The 24,590-nt window shown below is 40.7% G+C and overlaps 1 protein-coding gene across 3 annotated transcripts in view; it reads left to right on the top strand.

Annotated features, from left to right (window-relative positions):
- CDADC1 (cytidine and dCMP deaminase domain containing 1) overlaps window positions 1-22,164 on the top strand; it is a 30,062-nt gene extending 7,898 nt beyond the window's left edge. The window contains exons 2-10 of one of the 3 annotated variants that reach the window (XM_073343595.1): window positions 1,487-1,544; window positions 2,485-2,579; window positions 5,154-5,331; window positions 5,997-6,575; window positions 10,669-10,718; window positions 12,532-12,698; window positions 13,233-13,422; window positions 14,633-14,684; window positions 18,181-22,164. In XM_073343595.1, coding sequence (XP_073199696.1) covers window positions 1,487-1,544; window positions 2,485-2,579; window positions 5,154-5,331; window positions 5,997-6,575; window positions 10,669-10,718; window positions 12,532-12,698; window positions 13,233-13,422; window positions 14,633-14,684; window positions 18,181-18,254 — 1,443 coding nt within the window. In that variant the 3' untranslated portion in view covers window positions 18,255-22,164. Of the gene's footprint in view, window positions 1-1,445; window positions 1,545-2,484; window positions 2,580-5,153; window positions 5,332-5,996; window positions 6,576-10,668; window positions 10,719-12,531; window positions 12,699-13,232; window positions 13,423-14,632; window positions 14,685-18,180 lie in introns of all 3 variants that reach the window. The other 2 variants (XM_073343615.1, XM_073343605.1) reach the window with 2 other exon arrangements.
- The last annotated feature ends 2,426 nt before the right edge of the window (window positions 22,165-24,590 follow it).

The raw sequence follows: 24,590 nt of genomic DNA, 5'->3' as shown, positions 1-24,590 counted from the left end.
ATTGTGTCCAGCTCTGGGTGCCACATTTCAGGAAAGATGTGGACAAATTGGAGAGAGTCCAGAGAAGAGCAACAAAAATGGTTAAAGGTCTACAAAACATGACTTATGAGATTGAAAAAATGGGGTTTGTTTAGTCTGGAAAAGAGAAGACTGAGAGGGGACATAACAAGTACATAAAAGGTTATTACAAGGAGGAGGAAAAATTGTTCTTCTTAACCTCTGAGGATAGAACAAGAAGCAATGGGCTTAAATTGCAGCACAGGAGGTTTAGGTTGGACATTAGGAAAAACTTCCTAACTGTCAGGGTGGTTAAGCACTGGAATAAATTGCCTAGGGAGGTTGTGGAATCTCGATCATTAGGAGATTTTTAAGATGCTGTTAGACAAACACCTGTCAGGGATGGTCTAGATAATACTTAGTCCTGCCATGAGTGCAGGGGACTGGATTAGATGACCTCTCGAGATCCCTTCTAGTCCTATGAGTCTATGATTGTTGCTGTAATGTGCACATATTACTTGTATTTGCATTGACTCTAATTAGCTCTGATGCTATTTATGATTCTTCTGTGGAGAGAACTCTAAAAACAAACTGTTGCTTTAAAAGGTCATTTTATTGTGTTGTATGCAAATGCATTTCTTTACCTAATTTACTAATTGTCTCTCTATCTTGGTTCACATAACAGCACCTATTGCTACAGTATGCAAATAACTCCTCCTTCCCCCCTCCCCCCCCGGAGATAATCAACATGAAAATAGGCCACTGGTCTAATTGTTCTTCCTACTTTCCCTGAGATAGTTAGGGCTGTTTTAAAAATAAATAAATAAAAATTCTCTCTTCTGTCCCTTCTTGCTTTCACTTTTTTCACCTTCCTTGCTGTAGGTGTTAAAAACGATGGGGGAAAGGATTGAGCCTTGTGGGACGTCACAGGTGACTGCTCTGAAGTGTAGATGAGCATTTACTCATCACAGCTCTCCAAGCATCCCTAAAGGCGGGAATGGAGGCATATCAGAGCTGTTGTCTGAGGCAAAATAGTAGTGTGCTGTGCCAACTGTGTAAATGCTACAGACAGTCCCAAGACATCCTCCTATCTACGTATAGGGGGAGGTCATCCATCAGCACTACCAATACTGTATGTTCCAAGACCAGGCCTGGATATTGAATAGAAGGAGTCCCAGGTATTGGTGGTGGATAGGTGTGTTTGGAGGTGGCTCTTTCCTAATTTCATGGTTATCTTGATCAGAAATTGAATATTTCACACCAGGCTATAGTTTGTAAGATCTGCTGGATCCAAAAATGGTTTCTTGAGAATTGACCAAACTGCCCGGTACATTTGACTAGTTTCAGTGGTGGTAACGGTCTGTTACCCAGGAGCACCTAGCAACTCTGCAATCTTTCACCACTTGTTAAAGGCATGTGTCTGACTCTCAGGAAGTTATTTCTTTCAGCGTGTTTAATGTGCCTTTCTCCATGAATGTGCCGAATTCAGTGGGACTCAGTGTATGGTTGCTGCTCTCCACCCACAAGTGGGATGACTTCTGTGAAAAGTATGTTACCAGTTCCTCACGTTATACAGAGCTGGGTAGACAAAGCAATTTATGTTCCAGAAAAGTTCTGTGTAGTGGAATTTAGCCACAGCAATAGTAGAAGGAAAAGATCCACTAGGCTCTACACTGGCTGGTGTAGAATTTCTAGGAAATCTTTTTAGTTTATTTGCATCTAATCGTCTTTTCTGCCAAAATTTGTTTAATTTCCTTTTTGCTTCATTTGATGGAAATATCAGAAAAGTATAGTGGTCTGTGGGGCTGGTGTTGGGGAGAGGTGAATTTAGGCACTAGTATTGCTAGTGGCCACCGTGTGGTTATAATGCCTCACCAGCTCTTCCATTGCTTGGCCTATAGGACTAGGGAAAGTTTTTATGGTAATGTTTAGGTCATTAAAAGTCTGAAGGAATTCTTTTTTTTTTTTTTAAGTCAGTTTTTGCTTGTTTTTTGCTTTTCAGTTTTTAATATTAGGTGAAATTGCTCACTTTGTTGTTTTTCACTTTCAAGATCATACTGTTGCAATGTTTTGAATTTTAAATTCTGCATATTTTACTGTTTTTGCTTGTATATTAATGGAACCATTTCTTAGTATTTATTACACTTTATAGAAATACTCACTATGGTATTTCAATTTACATGTGTGTAAATTTAGAAACATATATTAAGTACATGCCAGTGTAAAACAGCTTACTACATTTTCTATAGAGGAAACATCAATATTAGTCATTGGCTTTATAAATGCTTGTTTTTACAAAATTTAATTTGGGGGCCAAATTTAAGTTGAAGATGACATTCAAGCTAAACTACCCTCCTGTGTGTATTAAGCAAAGTATTCCAACTTTTCTACCTACGCTATAGAACACCAGTTATGAGTCTTAGTCATTAAAACAATAAAAGATTTTTATCCGTTAATATTTATCTTTCATCTTTTTTCTGATGACAGGTCAAACACCAAGGCTTTCCAAAGTCAACCTTTTTACTTTGTTCAGTCTCTGGATGGAACTATTTCCCCCAATTGAGCAGCAAAAGAAATCACAGGTAAAAAATATTGCTTGTAGTTTTGTTGTTCTTCCTGAACAGATGCTAACATTTAGGCTGTGAATACACTTAACCAGACTGTTGTGTGTTATCATTTACACACATAATAAATACTTTCCAGGTACTTTTAAAAAGTACAAAAATTTAATTGATCATATTTCTGACCAGTTTTTCTTCTGTAGTAAATGGCAGGAGGAATAAAAGCAGAACCTGAAAGCAAAAATTTAAAACTGCTATCTATTCACCATCTAAACTTAAATGTAATTATATATTTTTGTTTTGTTTCTATCCGAACTTTGTTCAAACAATAGGATTATTGTAAAGGCTCTTCTGTCTAAGGTACTAATGATGCTATAGCAGAAAACAGTTGAAATGTCTTATGTTCTACAATAGATGAGTAAATCCAATCAGCAATATTAACTTTGGTCATATGATGTCCAGAATAAAAAATGGGGCCGAAACGCTAAAGAACCTCTTGAGACTGGTGGCCCCCTGTATTTTTCAGCGAATGTTACGATGTGTTGCCATGTGATGATTTCTTGAACTGTCTATACCTTACTCAGATGGTAAGATGGTATGGGGTGTATGCTGATGTAGTGTTATGGCAAACATTAGAAAAACATTATGATGTTGTTTGGAGTCTACATCCATGGATTTTCCTGTAGTCCTCCAAGCTGGCCTTAAAAACATGGATCCCATGGACAGAGCAGACTCTCTTTTTAAAACACACACCTTCTTGTATAGTTATAGGAAACTGTCATTTTAAAACCAAACTCTTGATTGAATGGAGCCATTTGAAATGTCCGTTTTTAAGGCTAGAATATCTGGGTGTTAGTGAAAAGGATCAACTGGTCTCCTGGATAACTAAAAGACAGTGATGCTTCCAATTCGAGGTGTCTTTTGTAAGCACCTTGTTACAGGGTTCTCTCTAAGCAATCCCTTTGGGATCAAGGATTTTGTTGCTCTTCTTTAAAAATAATTAACTTTTTATACGATGCATACCTATATGCCAACTGATGGAATCTAAGATAAATCTTAATGTACTCCTCTAGTCTAGTGCCAATACTTTAAATGAAGAAACAACATTTACACTTATGTAAAACTGCTTGAAGGGGAAACGGCATTTTGCACAATCTGAAAATAGAAAAGAATACAGTAAAATACAGCTCATGTATAAACTAGAACAGGAAAAGGAGGGTAAAATAAAAATTGGTAATAATTAGAAATCTGACCCAAGCCTCCCAGTTTAACTAACTTGCTGTTCTAGGGTATTCAAACCTACTCTCTGATTCTGCTTTTGATAGAGATATGGGCTTCTTATGAAGTTTGAACCCAAATTCAAACTTAGACAAAGTTACTAGAAGAGGGCAGGTGGTAGACAGCTACATGGGGCTGTACAAAAATCCCAGATACATAACTATCACTAACAATGGAATTTCTTCATAAATCTTAAGCAAATGTAGTCTTTCAGTTCTCACTCTTAGTAGCTGTAACACCATGATGGCCATTATTAGAAAAATCTAGGCTGTCTCCTATTTTTCCACAAACACAGATGATCCAGATGTAGCAAATGTTGCCTGCAATGTACAAAGGGCAGATTTGTCTTCCTGATTCCCCATGCAACCTCTATGGAGATTAGCCTCTGCAGATGAGGAGAGGCAGAACTAGTGTTGGAAGCTCAGATGTTCTCCAGCATAACTTCATCCTCAGTCCTGGGAGAATGCATAAGAGTGCTGAACTCATCAGCATTCTTACATGGAGGGTTCACTGTGCAACAGAGAGGATTCAAGAATGTAGGGAGTGACTAGGATTGGAGGCTGTACCCTGGCCTTTCCACACAGGTCCCTTGAGCCGTGGTTTCAGCTTCTGTGGCTAGAAGGGAGGGAGATGACTCTCACTCAGATGGAATCATTCAAAAGATACTGGCTGGAAATTTGTAGGATGTCTCATCCTCCATGTGGATTTTCAGGGGATAGTCTGCCCCAGAAAAAAAGACAGTAAAATTCAACATGTTTTGACTGGAAGTTTGATCTGTTAAATGAGTAGAATGACTAAAAAAAATTAACATTTACTTCCAAGACCTATCATGAATGGCACTGCCTATAGGAAATGTAACCAAGAGATGTATCTGCCTATTAATCTCAGAGAGATAAGGTGGGTGAGGTAATACCTTTTATTGGACCAACTTCTGTTGGTGAAAGAGACAAGCTTTCAAGCTACACAGCGTCGCAGCTAAATACAAGGTGGAACAGATTGTTTAGCATAAGTAATCCTCCTTGTATTTAGCTGTGACACTCTGCATACCTTTCCTAGACCTGAAGAAGAGCTCTGTGCAGCTCGAAAGCTTGTCTCTTTCACCAGTGGAATTTTGGTCCGATAAATCCACCTTCTCTCTCTAATATCCTGGGATCATGAAACATGTTATGACCATCACTTCATTACCATAGCCCAAAATGCAAAGAAGTCCAATGCTGCATGTAGATAAGTCCTTGCTTTGTGGAACAAAGAGTGAGCTATGGCATCATTATGAATTTTTAATTTGTAACAAATTAATAATGTACTTTTTTTATATAGGTAAAGAAGACTGGCCTGGTCGTAGTGAAAAATATAAAAATGGTTGGTCTGCATTGCTCCAGTGCAGACTTACATGCTGGTCAAATTGCTCTGATTAAGCATGGATCAAGGCTTAAAAACTGTGATCTTTATTTTTCCAGAAAACCATGTTCAACTTGTTTAAAAATGATTGTAAATGGTAAGTTACAGACTGTAGTATGGAAAAGGTAAACATGTTAATTTAGATGTTTTGCTACTTAGACTGATTGTATACGGAAAGCTCATACTCCCTGGGGATTGCCCCAGCACTGTATGTAAATGTTTACCTCATTGGTTTGCATAGTAAGCCTTGATATTTTCATTAGGGAAAACCAGTATTAAATGTGTCTATTCTGCAGTTGGTGATTCAGGAAGTGGGACTCTTTCCACTGAGCCAGTAGCCACTCAGTGTCTCAGGTACTGTTAAGTGGCACTGTGGTGTTCATTACTTCGTCAGGTGGTACAAGACATAGAAGTAGAGAGCTGCCTGAGGAGCTGCCCTGCCCTGCCCTGAGGAGCTTACAGTCTAGAAAACAATCAGCTTCAATCTATTGGAGATGGTGCATCTTGGCCTTTTGGCTGCCAGAACTGTAAAAGCATAATAGAAGCAAAATTAGCTAATCTCAGACACAATTAACCCCTTGATGCTGATGTTTGCCAGCACATATGATGCTCAAATACAGTTTGAAGAATGCCCACTCCTTGTTGTTAAAGGGGTCAAAACGCAGCATTCTATGGTAATATTTTAGAGTTAAGGTTATGAAAAATATTTTTAACACCAGTGTTTGCACACTTCCTGTTAACCATGTGTATCTTCTGTTCCAGCTGGAGTGAACAGAATTTCTTATTGGCCTGCAGATCCTGAAATAAGTTTGCAGAATGAAGCCTCCAACCCTGCCAGTACTGAAGATGCAAAGCTAGATGCCAAAGCAGTAGAAAGATTGAAGTCAAATAGTCGAGCTCGTGTGTGTCTCTTGCTTCAGCCTTTAGTGTGTGATATGGTGCAGTTTGTAGAGGAAACCTCCTACAAGTGTGATTTCATTCAAAAAATTGCAAAAACTCTCTCTGGGTGTAACACTGACTTTTATACTGAGTGTAGACAAGAAAGAATAAAGGAGTATGAAAGTTTATTCCTAATTTCAAATGAAGAAATGCACAAGCAAATATTGATGACTATGGGTCTGGAGAACCTCTGTGAAAATCCGTATTTTAGCAATCTTAGGCAAAATATGAAAGATCTTATCCTGCTTTTGGCCACAGTAGCTGCCAGTGTCCCTACTTTTGGCCACTTTGGATTTTATTGTAATGGATCACAGCAGACAAATGAAATGCACCATCAAAGCTTTCCCCAAGAAATTGCAAGGCACTGTATGGTACAAGCCAGGTTACTGGCGTACCGAACTGGTGAGTTTCTATTTGAATGGGAGAAAAACCAGTTGTGGTGATCATGGGACTAGAAGTCAGGATCCCTGGTTAAATTCCTGGCTGTGCCAAACACTTCCCATCTGACCTTGGGCAAGGTACTTACCTGCTCTGTGCCTCAGTTCCTACATCTGTAAAGTGGAGATACCACTTAGAGTGCCTCACAAGGGGCCTTCATTAATGTTTGTAAGGAGCTTTGAGCTCTTCAGATGGAAGGAGCTCTCACAGTGCAATTATTATCCAACACTGGCAAAGCCTCAGCCAGCTCGTGCACCCCTATCTCAAAGATTATGACATTATTTAATTTATTGGAGCCCCTGCAAGATCTTTTATATACAAACACTAGGTGTCACCTGTTGACAAAAAGGTGATCGGTTGGCATTTTGGTAAGCATGGTATATACACTTAAATAGAAAATAATAGTAAACAGAAATAGAGATGCTCTTCCATATCTGTTCATTACCCAGCAGCAGAATACTAGTTAGTTTTGTCACAGCATTTTCCTGTTCCCATTGTTTAGTAGTGATAGTCATTACATGCTTGACACCTGACCGTTTCCTACTTGCAAAGATTCTGGTGTTTTGAAGAACAGAATACTTTTTTTTTTTTGGTAGAGGACAGGCTATGAATTGACTTCGGCCTACTTTTGATACCAATGATTTCTAATCCACTTATTCTCTAGTTAATTAAATAATGGCAGACTTGTGCAAATTCCCCTATTAGAAACTAAAATTCTTTGAGCTATTATGCAGGACTCTGAGAAAAGATATATACTCTACATGATACCCCTTAGGAAGCTTAAAATTGACAATACTTTCCTTACTCATTTTTTTTGCTTCCTTCATGTTGGTTAGTTACTATGTTTGCCAGTGTTGTTTTTATTTTTCCATTAATAAATAGTGAAGCATTTGTTTGAAAAATCCATCCAAAATTGGTTAGATTTTTTTTCAAATACTTTAAAATAGGTCAAATATAACAGATTGTTTGTTCTATTGAAAAGGGATGTAAGTATATCCCTTATATTAATATATCCTTTTCCTTGGCCTGCACATTTAAAGTTTTGAAGTATTGTATGCATCACATTCCCTAGGACATACCTAGCAATAAGAAACTTTTACATCCTGTATTTTGTTAAGAGAGCTCATCACATTTAGAATCCTTTCTCTTTCCCCCTGTGACATCTATCACATCATTAGTCCCCATGAGTCACTGATGTGATTAAGGTGAAAATGGGTACTGACTCAGATGTTTGGTTTTCTGGAGCAAAGTATGTTTTTTGTTTTGTGTTTTTCCAGCTTTTGTCCTATAGGACAAGGGGAAAAAATAACAGATGGCAGTAGCTTATAGAGAGAGCCAAGTACCAAGAGACCTGCACGCTTTAGGGTTATTTCACAGTGTGTATGCATTGGTACTAGACAGCCTAAATGGCTCCTAGGACTGAGGACAAAGGGTGGAGGAAATCTTAAGTCATACCACCTTTAACCTGTGGATCTTTCATCCAGCCTCCTGTTCCTTGCTATTTCTAGGTTTCCTTAGCATGCAAGAGACCTCAGCATAAGTCTTGGGTTTTGTACATAGGATTGGCTTCAAGAAGCACAAGCTATTCATTCTTCCTGGCATCATACACCATAAGCCCCTAAATCCTCTACAATCTGTCACCTGCACAGTTGAGAGCCACAAAACATACAGTGTATGCATTAACGTATTTGTGAAAGTCCTGGAAAATTGGGCAACTGTCAGAGGTCTTGATAATGTGGTCATAATTAAAGTGTTATATTAAATAAATGACATGCAAACCACAGGAAGATCAGTGGAGGAGGACATAGATGCCCTGGCTGGCACTATATAATTTTTATACAAACGGTATTTCCCATACTTCCTTCTGCAGGTAAACCACTGCTCCCCAAGACCAAATGCAGCACTGACATAAGCAAGTGTAACTTCTGTCTAAGTTAATGGGCACTCCAACCATGTACAGCTGGGCAAAATTTAGTTAATTATTCCAGCCTTTCTTCTAGGGAATCTGAGGCAGATTTCTGGTATTTGCATGTAATTGGGCCCAGAAAGGTTTAGAAAGTTCCTCTTTTGTCTAGTTCCTGATTATCCTCAAAGAGGCTTTTGTGCCTCCAGAACAGCAGGAGGAATTCCTTCCAGAAATCTGTCCTTTCTTACAAGTGACTGGTGGCACTTCTGCAAAAGCAAAGGAATTTCATTCAACTCAGATCGATAAACAAAAATTGTCAGCTGGTGATCAACTCTTCCTACACTTCCAGCACCAATTTTTGAATTGATGAGTGATGTGCATATAGCGGTGTGGGCTTGGGATGCTGTTCGGGGTCTGGCCATCTGTCTGCATGTTTCTCAATAACCATAAAATTGGGAAATCTCTGAGCATGATAGGAACTAGCTAACAGGAACTCTTCATCCCTATGCCCACAGCAAACGTGGCATCCATGCGTCTTATATCCTTTCAACCTGCTCTGGAGCCGTAATGAAGAATTTTCTTTAAATTACATATTTTTAAAGCTCCCACTCTAGCTCTCTTGCCTCCCTCTGAAAAATTGTATTTCCTTAAAGTTCCAATTCTGCCCTCAGTTACAGTTGCAACTTTAAGTCAAGGGGATTTGCTGGGTGCTAAGCACTTTGAAAACCGGACCATTTCTTTAGATGTCTTAACAAAGGTTTTGAAGTCTGGCTTTATGCTTTTTGCTTATCGTGCCCTTTGAAGGAATGCTCATTTTGGAAAGTTAGGAGGCAGGGTTGGCACAGAATAGAGAGAGAAAAGGATCAAAGTAGCGCATGCCAGGATAAGTTGAGGCAACTCCCTGTTAACCTGGTGATGACTCAAGCCTGGGCTGCCTAACCCTTTAGACTCCGTTTTAGACCACAGTATGATGACCACCACCTAAAACAGAGAGAATCATCCAAGTTATCTAAACAAAGAGCACTGATTGGTTCAGGTAAGGGGGGGATAAAACTTGAGGAAGAAGGTTTACAGCCACAAATTGTTCTTCTGTTTTACCTTTATTAACTGAAGATATTTGTCTGGATAAGTGTTTATTATGTCCAGTCCAGCTTGTCCTGTTTAGGCCTGCAGTGACATCCTAATCCTATGTTAACTGATATTGAAATAAAGCTGAAGCATGAGTTATACCATGTGGTAAAGAAGGGATACAAGGAAGGAGAACAATTCATGCTGGCTAATATATAGAAATAACTAAGAAAAACATGTAAATAATTTGTAAGACCTGGTAAAAACATTTCCTTGGCAGGAAAGTCCCCCTGTAAATGATTTCTGAATTCTGCATGGCACAAAGAATGCTGGGAGATGGTTAATTGGAACAGCACTGGTTGAAGTGTTCTGTACTGAAAGCCATAATATTCTTTACCACCGTAGAACACCCCATTTTTAACCAGTTAAAATAACTTAAATGAACGTTCTGTTCATACTCCTGCATAGTGTGCAAGAGAGAGCCCACCAAATTCTATTGTACTAGAGCTTGATTCTGTATGTGGCTATTAAAAAGTTTGTCTTTAAATAAATTTTTGATTAATTTATTTAGGTTTTTTTTCTTTTTTAAGTTTCCAAGTGATCTTCTGCCATCCATTAAACTCCTTGGTGCTATGGGCTAGATTCCCAACACAAAGTCCTTTGCTTTGCGTAGGGTGGCCAAAGCCAATCACAAAGCCACTAGTATTTCTAGATAGCTATCTTCTTAGAACACATTGCCTTAGTAGTATCTAATAGCTGTCAAAAGAGACCCAATGCTTATATTTCTCCACATTGTAAAGTAATTAAATTATTTAGTCAGCTAAGGTGTCGGGGAAAAGACACAGGCCTGAATCAGGAGGACTGCATTCTGTTCCAGTCTTTGTCATAGACTTGCAAACCTTTGGTAAGTTTCTTAATCTTTCTGTGCCTCATTTTCCCTATCAGCAAAGTGGAGCTAATACCTCTCACATGTGCCATGAGGTGTCATTCCTTAATTGTTAGGTAATGCTTTCAGATTTCCAAATGGAAGTTTTCTACAAAGTTTTCTATTACTTATTACTACTTATACATTCTATATTTTAGAGGATCACAAAACGGGTGTTGGAGCTGTTATTTGGGCAGAAGGAAAATCTGTGAGTATGGAAAAATTGTCACTTTGTCTCGCCCTGCAGTTTGTACACTTTAATTTTGCTCAACATTGGCTATATTACTTTGTAAAAGAAAGGTGTTTGTGCATTATGTTATTAAAAATTGCATTTTTTATTCTCGGTAACCCTAAATTAACTTTTGGTTGATAATTAGGCTGTCAAGATGGATTAGTATGATTGAGTTGGTAAATACCACAATGTTTGTGCCTAGCTTCTCATCTTTTAGACTCCATAGTAACAGAATTACGGTCATTCCAGGTGTCCTAGCTACAAAACTTTGCCAGTACTACTAATCCAGCAACATGTGCTGTTCAACAGTGTCACTATTCAGTTCTTTGCCCCTAGAGAAGTCAAAGGGCAACAGTTTACCTGACAAATCCTTGTTTGTTGTAACTGTAGTTGATTGAACATTTTGCAGCAAATGTTGTTTGACCATACCTTCTTTGGCTCAGAGTGGGCTTTGAGGGAATAGAAAAATGCTAAAACAAGGCATATCCTAATGTGCAGCATTGACTTATAAATGGTAAACCTAAACAAAATGCATTCATATACTGAACTATACTGTTGTGATGTAACAACTGGATGCAGTGCTGGATGTAGCAGAATGACAGGTTATTTTACTTCTGTGGAAAAGGACAAGGATCTTAACTAATTGTAGACCTGTCTCTCTGCTATTTCTCCTGCTTCAACTTGCTTTCTTGGTTCTAGCTGCTCTTTAGGGGAGCAGTACTTTTTGAGAACCACATCTATTTTAGTGACTAATTAATTAATTAATCTGCTGAGCAAAATAAGGACTGGAACCTGAATTTGAGCCACAGAACTTTAGCCTCAGATTTTATGCCTTGGTTCCTCACATGGCACTAGAAAGATAAATGTAAAGTGTTATTACTCTCCTTTTCTTTTCATGCCCAGGCATAAACTTCTTTATGCTAGAGTTCATTTCGTAGGTCTTTTCCATTTTTGATTATTCTTACTCTATTAAGAGAGGTAGTGAGTCCTCCTGCAAGTACAAGATTATTCTATGATGTATTGTCTAGCACTCGGTTTGGATTATTTCATTCTGGTCATCAGATACTTACAGTTGTACCACAAACTTTTCTAGCTTCAGCCACTAACTTCTTTAATATATCAACATGTCTGCCATCTGATAGATCTCCATGCAATGGCAAAATACAGGCTTTTGCATCTCGAGCTCACCCTGTAGCTGCTCTTTCCTGCTCTCACACATTGCAATGTGGCTTAATGACTTAGTCATTCATACTTTTTGTTGCCCCATCAGTACTGCTTACAAGGAGAAGTAGCCAATGAGAACAACTTACATTATTTATTTCGTTCGTGTTATAATGTGACCGTCCAGTGCCATGGATGGAGGAAGAGGGATGGCACTGGATGGTCACATTATAACACGAACAAAATAAATATATATAGAACCCCCACCGTCACACACACACAATATACCGCTAGTGAAAGCCCAGCTTTAATTCATAAAAAGAAAAGGAGTACTTGTGGCACCTTAGAGACTAACCAATTTATTTGAGCATGAGCTTTCGTGAGCGAAGTGAGCTGTAGCTCATGAAAGCTCATGCTCAAATAAATTGGTTAGTCTCTAAGGTGCCACAAGTACTCCTTTTCTTTTTGCGAATACAGACTAACACGGCTGTTACTCTGAAACCTTTAATTCATAGTTTCTACAACTCAGAACTTGAACACTGAATTAAATATAGGTATATTGGGCAGCGCCCTGCAGATGTTTAAATAGACTGAATATTAAATCAAACTTGATGGTTCACTTTTGCAGAGCTGTGATGGAACAGGAGCCATGTATTTTGTAGGCTGTGGTTATAATGCCTTTCCTGTTGGATCCGAATATGCTGATTTTCCACACATGGATGATAAACAAAAAGACAGAGAAATCAGAAAGTTCAGATACATCATACATGCTGAGCAGAACGCCTTGACATTCAGGTATATGAATCTATTATTTTAATATCAGAAAGGAAAAAGGCAGTTCAGAAATGAACAACTGATAAATGCAGAGCATGACATGATTATGAAAGGTGCTATGTACAATCAAACTACTCATTTAAACGTGATGTAAAATTTGAACATTCACAGGTAAAGTAGGTACTGCGAATTCTTGAAAACTGTGAATGACTTGACTTACATTATTCATTCTTGTGTGTGTGATGGGTAGCAATAAAACTCAACAGTCACCATCTCTGGTACCTGTAATAACCACATTATTGTCCTGAAATGAAACACTGCAGAATGGCAAATACTGAGTCTTTAACAATGGGGTGTGTGTCATTCAGATAGCAAATCCTAACCAAATGTGTCCTCTTGTTCCCATGTGCTTTAGTAGGAATAACAATCCTGCTCCAAAGAGCAGATTATAATATGATTAACATAATTTCTTTGCTCACTCACATGAGCCTAAATTACCACCATTCAGAATTGTCGAGGTTTTTAATTTCAGAATCTTTTTCTGACAACTTGTAGGTGTCAAGAAATAAAACCAGAAGAAAGAAGCATGATTTTTGTGACAAAATGTCCTTGTGATGAATGTGTGCCTTTAATCAAAGGTGCTGGCATCAAACAAATCTATGCAGGAGATGGAGATGTTGGAAAGAAGAAAGCAGACATATCATACATGAAGTTTCGTGAACTTGAAGGCATAAGCAAATTTACAGTAAGTGATAGAACTTACAGAATTTTTTTAAAAAATCGTTTACGTGTACTGCAATGGTAGGAGAGCTGTGGAGGTGGGATGTAGAAGTTCTACCATCATGTTGCCTAATCCTGCTTGGAGCAAGGTTCAAAGAGATGGTAGGAAAAATTCCTGCACTCTGTCTACACTGGTCTACATTGCTGTGCTAGTGTGAGAACCATGATTGGAAAAGTGCTAGTGTAGACAAAGCTTCCGCTACAGTTTTTGCAATTGGAGCATTTTGCAGTTAATAGCCCATTTTTAAAAACCCTCTTGCCACTTGACCAGATTCCACAAGCTCCGACAGAATCCTCTCCTGCCTTCGGTAGCTTGGAAGATCAGTTTGCAATGTAAATGCTTTTAGGTGTGTCTGGGAGATTAAAATGGGACATTCTTAAGTATATAAGGTCCCTTCTTCAACCCTCCCCACAAAATCTGGGTTTTCTGTAACAGGCTGGGAGCTGAGGAAAATATCCTATATGACACACTCTGCTCAAGATTCTAATCTTCAGTATTTCGTTACGAGTGCAGTTGTCCCCTCTGCTACCATGTGGGGAGGCCAGGGCATGTGCACATGGAGTAGATGTACAGAAGAAAGAGAAGGGCTCTGTGGCATGCTCCCCTGATCCTTTGAAAGCCTGTCTAAAGGGACGATATATGGTATATACTCTGCAAAGTGAAAGGGGCAGGCCAAACACAGAGCTGGGGGTATCTCCCGACAAAGTTTTCCCTGAAATAAGATTTGCTAACTCCGTTGGTATTTTTGTATGAAGTGACCTCCTCCAAACCCTCCCCTTCATATACTGGGGTGGGGTTGGAGGTATCCACTGGAAGGGCCCATTCAAGAACATAGCTCTTGGAGAAGTCACTGTGCATAGGGTGGAAGATGGATCTAAGGGCCTGTTCTGAGGCACTGAGCCTTGTAGGTGTTCAAGATCATGGATGTTGGTGCAACTCTTCCATGCAGGCAATTCCGCCTCACAAGTGGAAGTTGTGGCCACACAGCTTTAACAGAGCAATAGTTTTTTCCTTCAAAAGGTGACGTGTGAAAAGAAAGCAAACCTTGTTAGTAGTTTTATAGTGTCAGAGGAGCTCACACCCTTAAAATGAAGTGATGTCCCAAACATCCTCTTCCTCCCCATTGTTTGTTTTTGTCCTCTAGAATAAATGAAACTTTTTTTCTTTTTCACAGTGGCAATTAAGCCCATCCCACACTGGTGTTCATGAGCCCACAGCCAGAGAAAGTAAGTATTTGCAGTTACAGGTTGTAGGTAATTACATGCAATAAATACAACAGACTTCGAAAACAAACCCTGAATTCTTGCAAGGTTATAGCTCACTTTTTAAATTCTGACAGAGACAACATGCTTATTTAAACTTTCAACCAGATACTAGTGGTGAGTATAAAACTTCAGTATTCACTAAAAAAATTACCAAAGCTGGCACCCTCCACACCACATAAATATCCAGTAGTGCTTTATACAGGTACGTAAGTTATCCATAGTATCCTAGTTGTAGCGCTGAAGAATCCATCCTATTGGAAGGGTTTTTGAAAAGCCTTCAAGTGACTTGGAGCACAAGTGCCAGTGACTTTCAATGAGGTGTGGGCTCTGAAGTCACTTAATGCTTTCAGGTTTCAGAGTAACAGCCGTGTTAGTCTGTATTCGCAAAAAGAAAAGGAGTACTTGTGGCACCTTAGAGACTAACCAGTTTATTAGAGCATAAGCTTTCGTGAGCTACAGCTCACTTCATCAGATGCATATTGTGGAAACTGCAGCAGACTTTATATATACACAGAGAATATGAAACAATACCTCCTCCCACCCCACAAAGAAAAGGAGTACTTGTGGCACCTTAGAGACTAACCAATTTATTAGAGCATAAGCCTGTAGCTCACGAAAGCTTATGCTCAAATAAATTGGTTAGTTTCTAAGGTGCCACAAGTACTCCTTTTCTTTTTGCGAATACAGACTAACACGGCTGTTAACTCTGAAACCTCTCATTTTCATTTCATTTAATGGCATTTGGTCCCCAGATCACTGAATATGAGCTGTTTCCCACTGCTTCAACCCCAAGCAAGTGTATCTGCCAAGCGAGCAGCCACTTTCCGAAGACAGGAATTAAGTCACAGTGTCATGCTAAGCCCTTTCTGCACTAGGGGAAATGATCCACTGCAACAAACTAGCATCAGCTGTTAGGCCTTGGAATGCCTCTGAATCAGATTTGGAAATGGTGTAAACAGAGCCAAAATATTTGTAACACCCAATGCAGAAGGCATGCTAGATACCTTATTCCACCCAATTACTGTTATCATTGTGGGAACCACGCTGCTATCATGGAACTAGATGACACTTTAAAATATTCCTTCCTTCAATTTGACCCTGCACCTCGTCGTGGAGGGCCTCACATTACCCGTCGTACTCCAGACTACTTTCTATAAACATCTCCTCACACCGCCCTTTGTAGGAGGAAGTACACTTGGCATTTTAAAAAAGCAACAATAATTTACACATTTCTCTAACAAACTGGGATCTATCTTGGCCTAAAACCCCCCATCATGGACCAAAATGTGCCATACTGAGGATGAGCATTTAGCACAATTTGAGACTGAATTCAGTACAACACTATATATTTTATAACAATCAGTCCAACAGTCAGTTTGCCTGCTGTATTTGTAGTAATTGTTCCAGTGGGTAACTGGGAACACCTTGACCCAAAGTACTGAGTCTGCATACGAAATACACAGCAAGGAGTTTCACTGATTGTTTCTGGTCTGTGAGAGGCCACAGAGCACTGGCTAAACTTCAGCATGCAGTGAGGTCCGTGTGAAATTTGGGATCAATTGTCAGGGCACTCTCTCCTTTGGTTGTTTGGTCAGGAATTCTGAGGGTATTTCATCAGATATTACATGGGTGTTCACTAATCACTGCAGAATACTAATAACTAAACTATTTTCAACCCTAGCTGAGGAGAGGTGCATAAGGTCCCAGTGCTTGATGGCTGTTGTCAACAGGTCATTTTCCAAATGTTTATTCCTTTAATGTGGTGCCCTTGAGTTTTTAACCGTCTCCATTCTGGGCCACTCAGTATACTTACCTCACAATGGCTGTGCTTAAGTGGAGTATGCTCCTCCATCTGGGAAAGGTGCTCCCTTATCCTTGCTGAAACTGAATGCACTGCCTCTGTTTTCAGCCCAAGGTACGAGAATCCTAACCTGCTGTGTGCACACACAACGCTGTCTGTCCTAAAGTAGAATAAATATTTTAATTAATTGATTGTAGTTTTAAACTCCCTGTAATCTCCGAACAAGTATTCGCAGCTGGGAATGTGGCAAGGGGGTTGACCTGTGCCTTCCCTGGGAAGTTGGAGTACATATAAAAGAGGAAGACCTGGGTAGGCCCTGGATCCAGACTCAGACCCATGTGTTACAGCAAATAAAAAAGGATAGACTTTGATTTAGAGCTCTCAACTCCCATCACTGGGTGCTAATGCCTATCCTGAAAAATGCAACTTTAAGCGAAACAATGTTAAGTGAATCCAATTTCCCCATAAGAATTAATGTAAATAGGAGGGGTTAGGTTCCAGGGAAATTTTTTTTTTTTTGGCCAGACAAAAGACCCGACCCCCCACACACACTATAAGTTTTAAACAGACAATTTAATACTGTACACAGCCATGATGATTGTGAAGCTTGGTTGAGGTGGAGGAGTCAGAGGGTGGAATATTTCCCAGGGAATGCCTTACTGCTAAACGATAAACTAGCAGTTAGCTGAGCCCTCAAGGGTTAACTCGTTAATGTAGCCTCACACGCTATAAGGCAGCATGAATGGAGGGACGGGAAACACTATGGCAGACAGAGACATACACCGTGTGTGTGTGAGTTTCCACTTTAGGTACGCTGACCCCATTCTTAAGTACACTGCCTTGTTAAGTCAATCAGCAAGCTGAGACCGCTGCTACTGCCGGGAAGCTCCCTCCATTCTGAGCCCTGTCGTATGTCTCCCCTGCTCTATGGAGATGGGGTAAGCAGGATGCAGGAGCAGGGGAGAGAGGGACACCCTGACATTAGCCCCCATCTTCTCCCCCCCCCCCTCCGCCACAGCAAGCAGGAGGCTCGGGGAGTAGCTCCAAGGCAGAGGGTAGGAGCAACACATGGCAGTGGGGGAAGGGACAGCTGAACTGCTGGCAGTCAATAGCCTGCTGGGCGGCTGCTGCACAGGGAACTTAGGGGAGCGGGGAGCTGATGGGGGGCTGCCGGTCCACCCCGGTTCCAAGCCCCCACCAGCTAGCTCCACAGGGCTGCTCTTCCTGCAAGCAGTGGACAAAGCAGGCGGCTGCCAAACGACGTTATAAAGGGAGCATTGCGCAACTTTAAATGAGCATGTTCCCTAATTGATCACAACATAACAATGAAACGACGTTAACCAGGATGACTTTACGTGAGGAGTTACTGTACAAACAGCATGTGCTGGCATGTCACCAGCATTCTTTCAGTGGACTAATAGCTGTGTAATTCTCAGTTGCCTGATACTTTATATAGGTATCTCTTAGGGTTTGAGTCTGCTTAACTATCCCCAGAGACAAGGGGGTGAACTAATATCTGTTGTTGGACCCACTTCACCATCTTGTCTCTCTGATATACTGGGACCAGCATGGCTACAACAGCACTGATATGGTCACATGATACATTTGAGTGTTTAATGTATATTTAACATTCTCTTATAACATCTTGTGTTTTAGATGGCGTACAGAAAACAAAATCACTAAATGAACAGCAGCACCAGAGCAAGAAGCTCTGCCTTGGAAACCATTGAGTAACTAAGCACAAAACAAGCGAGATCTCTGCAGATTCTCCATAGCACTTTTATGTTTGTACTAACAAATAAGGATGGGGTTTATTTATTAATTGCTTAAAAAGAGATTTTTAGAATAAGTTTATTTATGATGTCTTAAATGTTTTATAGAAGTTTTAATTTAGATGTTTATGAAAAGAATTCCTAGAAAAATGCTGCTTATTATCATATACAAACGAATTTGTTGGCCACCACTAAGATTGCTTTGCTGGCTGGTCATTGTTAATAAAAATTCAGATCAGTGGACTGGAAACTAGCTCATTGCTCATAGGACAGAAGAATTTTGGGGAAAAATACCAAAATGAAATCCACTTGGCTTGCAGGAATGGATTGCCGTTCTTCAGGCAATCAGAACACAGCTTTTCAGAAACTGATTGTCCACATGTTCTGCTTGTGGAAATACCACAGCAGACAGGATTTGTAGACAGTAACTGTAATTCTGTTGCACTAAAGTAGGTTTCATTTTGATTTTCTATCCTCTGGTATAAGGGCTATAAAGTCATTGAATGTCCTCATTAGATAAATGACTCCCAGATAAACCTTAAAGTGTTTTTGATAAACTTCTCTCTACAATAGCAGCAGGAGTTGCTATTCTGTGGCAGCGTTCTCTTGCATTGACTTTTTTTGTTATGGATGCTTTTAAAAATGGACTTCAGTTGAATACTCCTGTACGGAGATCAGTTTGTCACCGTTTAAAAACTGGAGCTAGTTGATCTCATATGTGACACTCTGTACCTTGTGTACAATACATAGGGATGCTTGGCTCTTAGGCCACACAGGAAGAATTTTTTAAGATGTCATTAACAATATCTTAGAACAGTCATTGTCCTATAGGAAACTCACTGGCTAAATTACCAGATTTCCTTCTGTCCCTTGTTAGACAGGAATGATTTCTCGTAGAGACCAATACTATATTGATGATTAAAACTGGAGAATGGAAAGTGTATTAGAAACCAGACTGAATTTACAAGCTCATCTCACTAATGGCTCTGAGGTGGCACTGTGTACAGTTACCAAGGGATAGGTGTTTGCACTCTGTCAGAATACAAGGGCATCCTCAATTTTTTGGTCAGAGGTTAACCCCACCCCCCATCCAAGCTACATTTGCTGGTTTTGAACATGACTTGACTGACAGTTGGTCCAGATGTCCCAGGAATCCCTCTCCCTTCACTCCCTCCTGACAGGCTCCCAAGTGTAAACTCCTAAAACCTCTCCCTCCTATTGCTAGCAGGGTACACAAGTGGCTTCCACCAAAATGTAACCGCAGTTCACTAAGTAGTGGCTCCTCATTTCCGTGCAAACCCAGCAGGAGGGCAGGTTCCCAGGCTGGAAATGCAAACTCAAGTGTCTCTCTGCTGATCGTGACTAGACTCTGGGGGCAGCCAAGGCTTTTAGAACAAGTGCAGTACTGGAAACCTATGTCTTTGTTCAGAGACTACTTTCTTGTCCAGCAGTAGCACTATGATCTCCACTATAACTACGCACATGACGCCGGATAAAAACCTTGGTACGCTCTCAAATAGCAGTGAAACGGCAAAGCAAAGCCATGCACGCCAGTGATTTCAATACTGTCTGCATCTGCTCTTCTCTGTTACTGCTTTCCAGCTTCCCTGGTGAAGTGTAAAATACCCAGGACCCTTCAGCTATCATTTTGCCTACAGTGGCAGCCGTATATAGAGTCTCATAAATTCTTGGTCTTTCTAAAAAGTTAGCGTGCTGGTAGACAGGGCTGACCAGACAGTAGGTGGTTTAGCAGACGTCTGTCATGTAACGCATCTTTTATTGAGAGGCTTTTGTGTCATTGTTACACGGTTTGGCAGAGGGTCCCAAGTCTTAATCTTCATGGCTGATGGTTAAAGTCTCTAGGATCTGATTCTAGATGCGCAGAGTTGCTGCCTGTGAATCCCGAGGTGCAACGTGTTGCTGTGATTCCTTATGGGCTTGCGGTGCCTGCTTACTGCTAAATGCCTGGGACCTATGGTCTGGGGAGCTGGTGCAGAGCCTTTAGGGATCCTTTACATGGATATGTAGTTTGAGTCACAGTCTAGCCCTCAGTGGAATAGCAGGAGCTGCTGTTTCCCTTCAGCCTGTTTAAATTTCTTTTAAAAAAAATACTCTGGAAGCTGTCTGATGCTAGATGACGTCAGTGTGTTTTGGGTGGAGAACATTCTGCCCCTAACGTCTGTGTGTTGAGTAACGTCCGTGTGCTGCTGCAAGCGTTAGTGCATTTCAGGTTTAAGATGTTTACAGCTTCGTTGCCAGACTCTTGGCGAGTGATCCCATTGAAGCCAACTTCATTGTAAATAATGGTAGCAGAATCTAGGTCTTAATGAGAACTTTGAAACCATGCTAACGAGCGAGTGCGACAGTTACGCAGAAGGAAGTCCATGACCTGAAATGACTTGCCTGTCATTGTGCCACTCACTGTGTGCACTTCCATGCACTAGGATAAACCAGAGGCCTTGCTCTTGTGCCTGGATCTGCACAGATGAATCTCTGTGCCTGCATCTAGCCCCTGTGGCTTCAGGGGGCCTGCACAGATCCAGTTGCAGCACTGGAGCTAAATTAGGTGAGCAAAATTTGACCCAAACTCTTAACCCATCTTTTCAGCATACGATGTTGTACTAAAATCTTCTGAAAACAGTAGCCAGTATTCCAGTGAAAACAGATTCTCTTTTAAACCATGGGTAGTCCATTTTAAATTAGTCTTGGGACATTCTTTACCCTTTTGACATGTTTAAATTAATCTGAAGTATTCCTTTGTATTAAAGGGACACTCTCCAGGTTAGTACAGTAAACAAAGAAATTTGAACTTCCCTTTTCCCTAATCTATTTGCAAACTTCATGTAATTCTTTACATGCATTTTTTTCTGTAGCTAATGGTCTGATGTTCCTTCAGGTTTTATACAGACTTCACAAGTAGCTGAGGATTTGTTAGTAACCCTACAATAATAAACTAGTATGTTCATGGGATGACTCATATATTTTTGTAAGTAAATAGATTTTGTGTCTACCATTGAAGCGGCTGTTATAAACTGTAAGGAACAAGGGTCTGATGGTTATCACAATATAGGCAAAGAGAAAACGCATCAAAAGATGCATTCTTTGACAGTTCTTTTAAAATAAAACTTCAAACGAAGACTTGTCTGAATCATGGTGGAGGTTTATACTTCATCAGTTCTTTTAAATTTTAAACCTTTATTTTTGTAAAAATTGCTTTTAAAAAGGGGAATTATTCTGGATTATTTGTACAGATTTTGTTGCGAAAAGGTTGATGGTGACATTTTATAATTGCTTTCAACACAGTGTGGGGGGGGGGCCTGAATTTCTACAGTGTTCTATCCGATTATTGCTACCGCCCAGACTCACCTGAAGCTCTCAATATTTTGAAGAGTCTGGTCTTGCACATGTAACTCCATTAAAGTTCTGCACATAGGACTGGACCCTTACCTTGGCTTTTAGCTACAGTGTGTCCCCAACTCACTTTGCCTCTCAAATCATGGCCCATTTAGATGCTGCTGTGTGCTTTATCTGTTGAAAGATGCAAGGAACACTGTGATGTTTCCTACAGCATTTACTTGAGCATGTATGCAAATAATTTTCTCTGTTGTCCTATGTAAAGATATAACTTTAGCACATCCGCTCTTTAAATTAAAAAGTGTTGTTTTACATTTTATATTAAAGTGTGAAACTTCTACATATGTGGGGTTTGTTTGGTCCTTTCAGTTCATGTGAGAACAAATATATTGAAAATGTTAAATATCAGTAACTTGTCTCTACGATGTGATGAGAATTACAGAAATTATCATTCTTGGTGTCTGTCTTATAGCAATACATGGTTTTTTTTGCTAATAAATTACTCTAAAGATAAGGATTGAAGTGTTTTCAGGTGGCTTTGGCTTATTAAGAACAGTATTAATGCTTTGAAATACATGCACTTCTTTATTTGCTAAATATAAAGCTACATTTGGTGAAATATTCATCCACAAAACCTGGTTCTATGGCCATTTTGGGTTTGAGTGAGGCATTTATGGCATCATAATGACATCGGATGCTGGCACAACTTAGTGGTTCGGCTCTGCGCACGTGTGTCTGTGTGCGTGTGCGGGCATATTTTATACACTGATGCTTCCACCTCCCGAGATGTTAAAATTCTCCATTTCATTCTAGACATCACACCAGAGAGTCAAAATTCTTTCCTCTGTTCTGCATCTGTTCCCTCCTTCCTGACCAAGTTGGGTGACCTCCCTCGTTCAGCATGTGAAGTCCACAGCTGTGATGAGGAAGAGTAAAATAATAGAAGCAGCACTGGCTTGATTGCAAAAGTGTGATTTAATCCCAGTCTAATGAAATTTTAATTTTAAAAAATACACTTGTATAACAAAAGGCAGAAAGGACAAACCAAGAGACAAATACCCTAGACTTATATCTTTCAAAGTTAAATCTTCTTTCAGAGTTTGAGAATTTTATTTTTAAATGAACATATTGATATAGTCAGGGAGACTGTTAGTAAAAGGTTTCAGAGTAACAGCCGTGTTAGTCTGTATCCGCAAAAAGAAAAGGAGTACTTGTGGCACCTTAGACACTAACAAATTTATTCGAGCATAAGCTTTTGTGAGCTACAGCTCACTTGATTGATTCTCACACTAAGGTTCATTTGCACCATTTTGGCAACATAAAGAGGCCTCGAGGTGCATGTAAATACCAGAGTGGTGTAAAGGGGACTTAGAGTCGGAGTCTCGTTTACACTAACTTTTTTTAAAATACAGGTTCTGATGCTGCTCTTACTTACCTGGGTGTAACTCAAGAGTCTAAAAGCAGTGAAATCAGTGGAGACGCACAGATGCGCAAAAAGAATCTGGTCACCAAGGAAGTCTATATTCTGCCCTTTTCACATATAAGCTGAGAAAACCAAATGTGTGAGATCTCACAGGGGGATACAAATGTGGGGGGAGCACAGGCTCTGCAATCTGTTCCATCCCTGTCCCTCAGAATTCCACAGAAATCCCTTCCGTGTGGTTTGGAAGGAAGGGGTAAAGGTGGTGCACCTAGGAAGCAGCTGCCCTCTTTTCCTTCAAGCAAGAGTTCTGCTGCATCTCTTCAGCTGCTGTTGTGCATAGGGTTGCCAGGCATCCATTTTTTTTACCAGAATGCCTGGTTGAAAAAGGGACCCTGGCGGTTCCGGACAGCACCGCTGACCGGGCTGCTAAAAGTCCAGTCGGGTGCAGCAGGGCTAAGGCAGGCTCCCGTTGGCTGGGAACTGTGGTAGCATGTCCCCTCTCTGGCTCCTAGGCATAGGGGCCAGGGGGCTCCTCATGCTGCCCCTGCCCCAAGTGCCAGCTCCGCAGCTCCCATTGGCTGGGAACTGTGGCCAGTGGGAGCTGTGGGGGGGGGGGTGCCTGCCAGGGAGGGTAGTGTGCTGAGCTAGGAGCCAGCCATGTTGGCTGCTTCTGGGAGCTGCATGATGTAAGCGCCACCTAGAGCCCAAACCCCCTCCTGTGCCCGAACCCCCTGCCCCAGGTCGGAATCCCCTCCCACACCCTAACTCCCTTGCAGAGTCCGCACCCCGTCCTGCACACAGCCCAGATCCCCATCCTGCAGCCTAAATGCCACATTTCTTGCCCCACCCCAGAGCTCTCTCCCTCAGCCAGTGCCCTCATTCCCTCCCAAGCCCCAGCCCAGTGAAAGTGAATGAGGGTGGGGGAGGGTGAGCGATGGAGGGAGGGGTGATGGAGTCACTGGTGGGCAGGAGCAGGGCCAGGATGTTTGATTTTGTGCAATTAGAAAGTTGGCAACCCTAATTGTGCACCACGCAGGAGGCAGCCAATGGCAGTCTAGATTCTTTCAGAACAGTGGGGACTTGGCAGTACTGGCTTCTGTGGGTATTGAAATGTCTTATGGGATATGAACTCTTCTCTATGCAAGAACCTAACCAGGAAGATGAAGAAGTGGATGAGGCTTTTATAAACAACTAACAAAATCATCCGAAGCACAAGACTCAGTGGTGATGGGGCACTGCAACTACCCAGACATCTGTTGGGAAAATAATACAGCAGCACACATTGTCCAAAAAATTCTGGGAATATATTGGAGACAATTTTTTATTTCAGAAGGTGGAAAAAGCCACGGGGGAGAGGTTGTTCTAGATTTGATTTTGACAACTAGGGGAAACTGGTTGAGATTTGAAAGTGGAAGGCAGCTTGGGTGAAAGTGATCATGAAATGGAAGAGTTCATGATTCTAAGGAATGGTAGGAGGTAAAACAGCACAACAAAGAAAATTGATTTTAAGAAGGCAG

Source organism: Lepidochelys kempii, chromosome 1 (genome assembly GCF_965140265.1).
Source record: "Lepidochelys kempii isolate rLepKem1 chromosome 1, rLepKem1.hap2, whole genome shotgun sequence".
In the NCBI taxonomy this organism is placed as follows: Eukaryota; Metazoa; Chordata; order Testudines; family Cheloniidae; genus Lepidochelys; species Lepidochelys kempii.
Note: the sequence above shows the minus strand (reverse complement) of the source record. Positions and strands in the feature narration are given on the sequence as shown.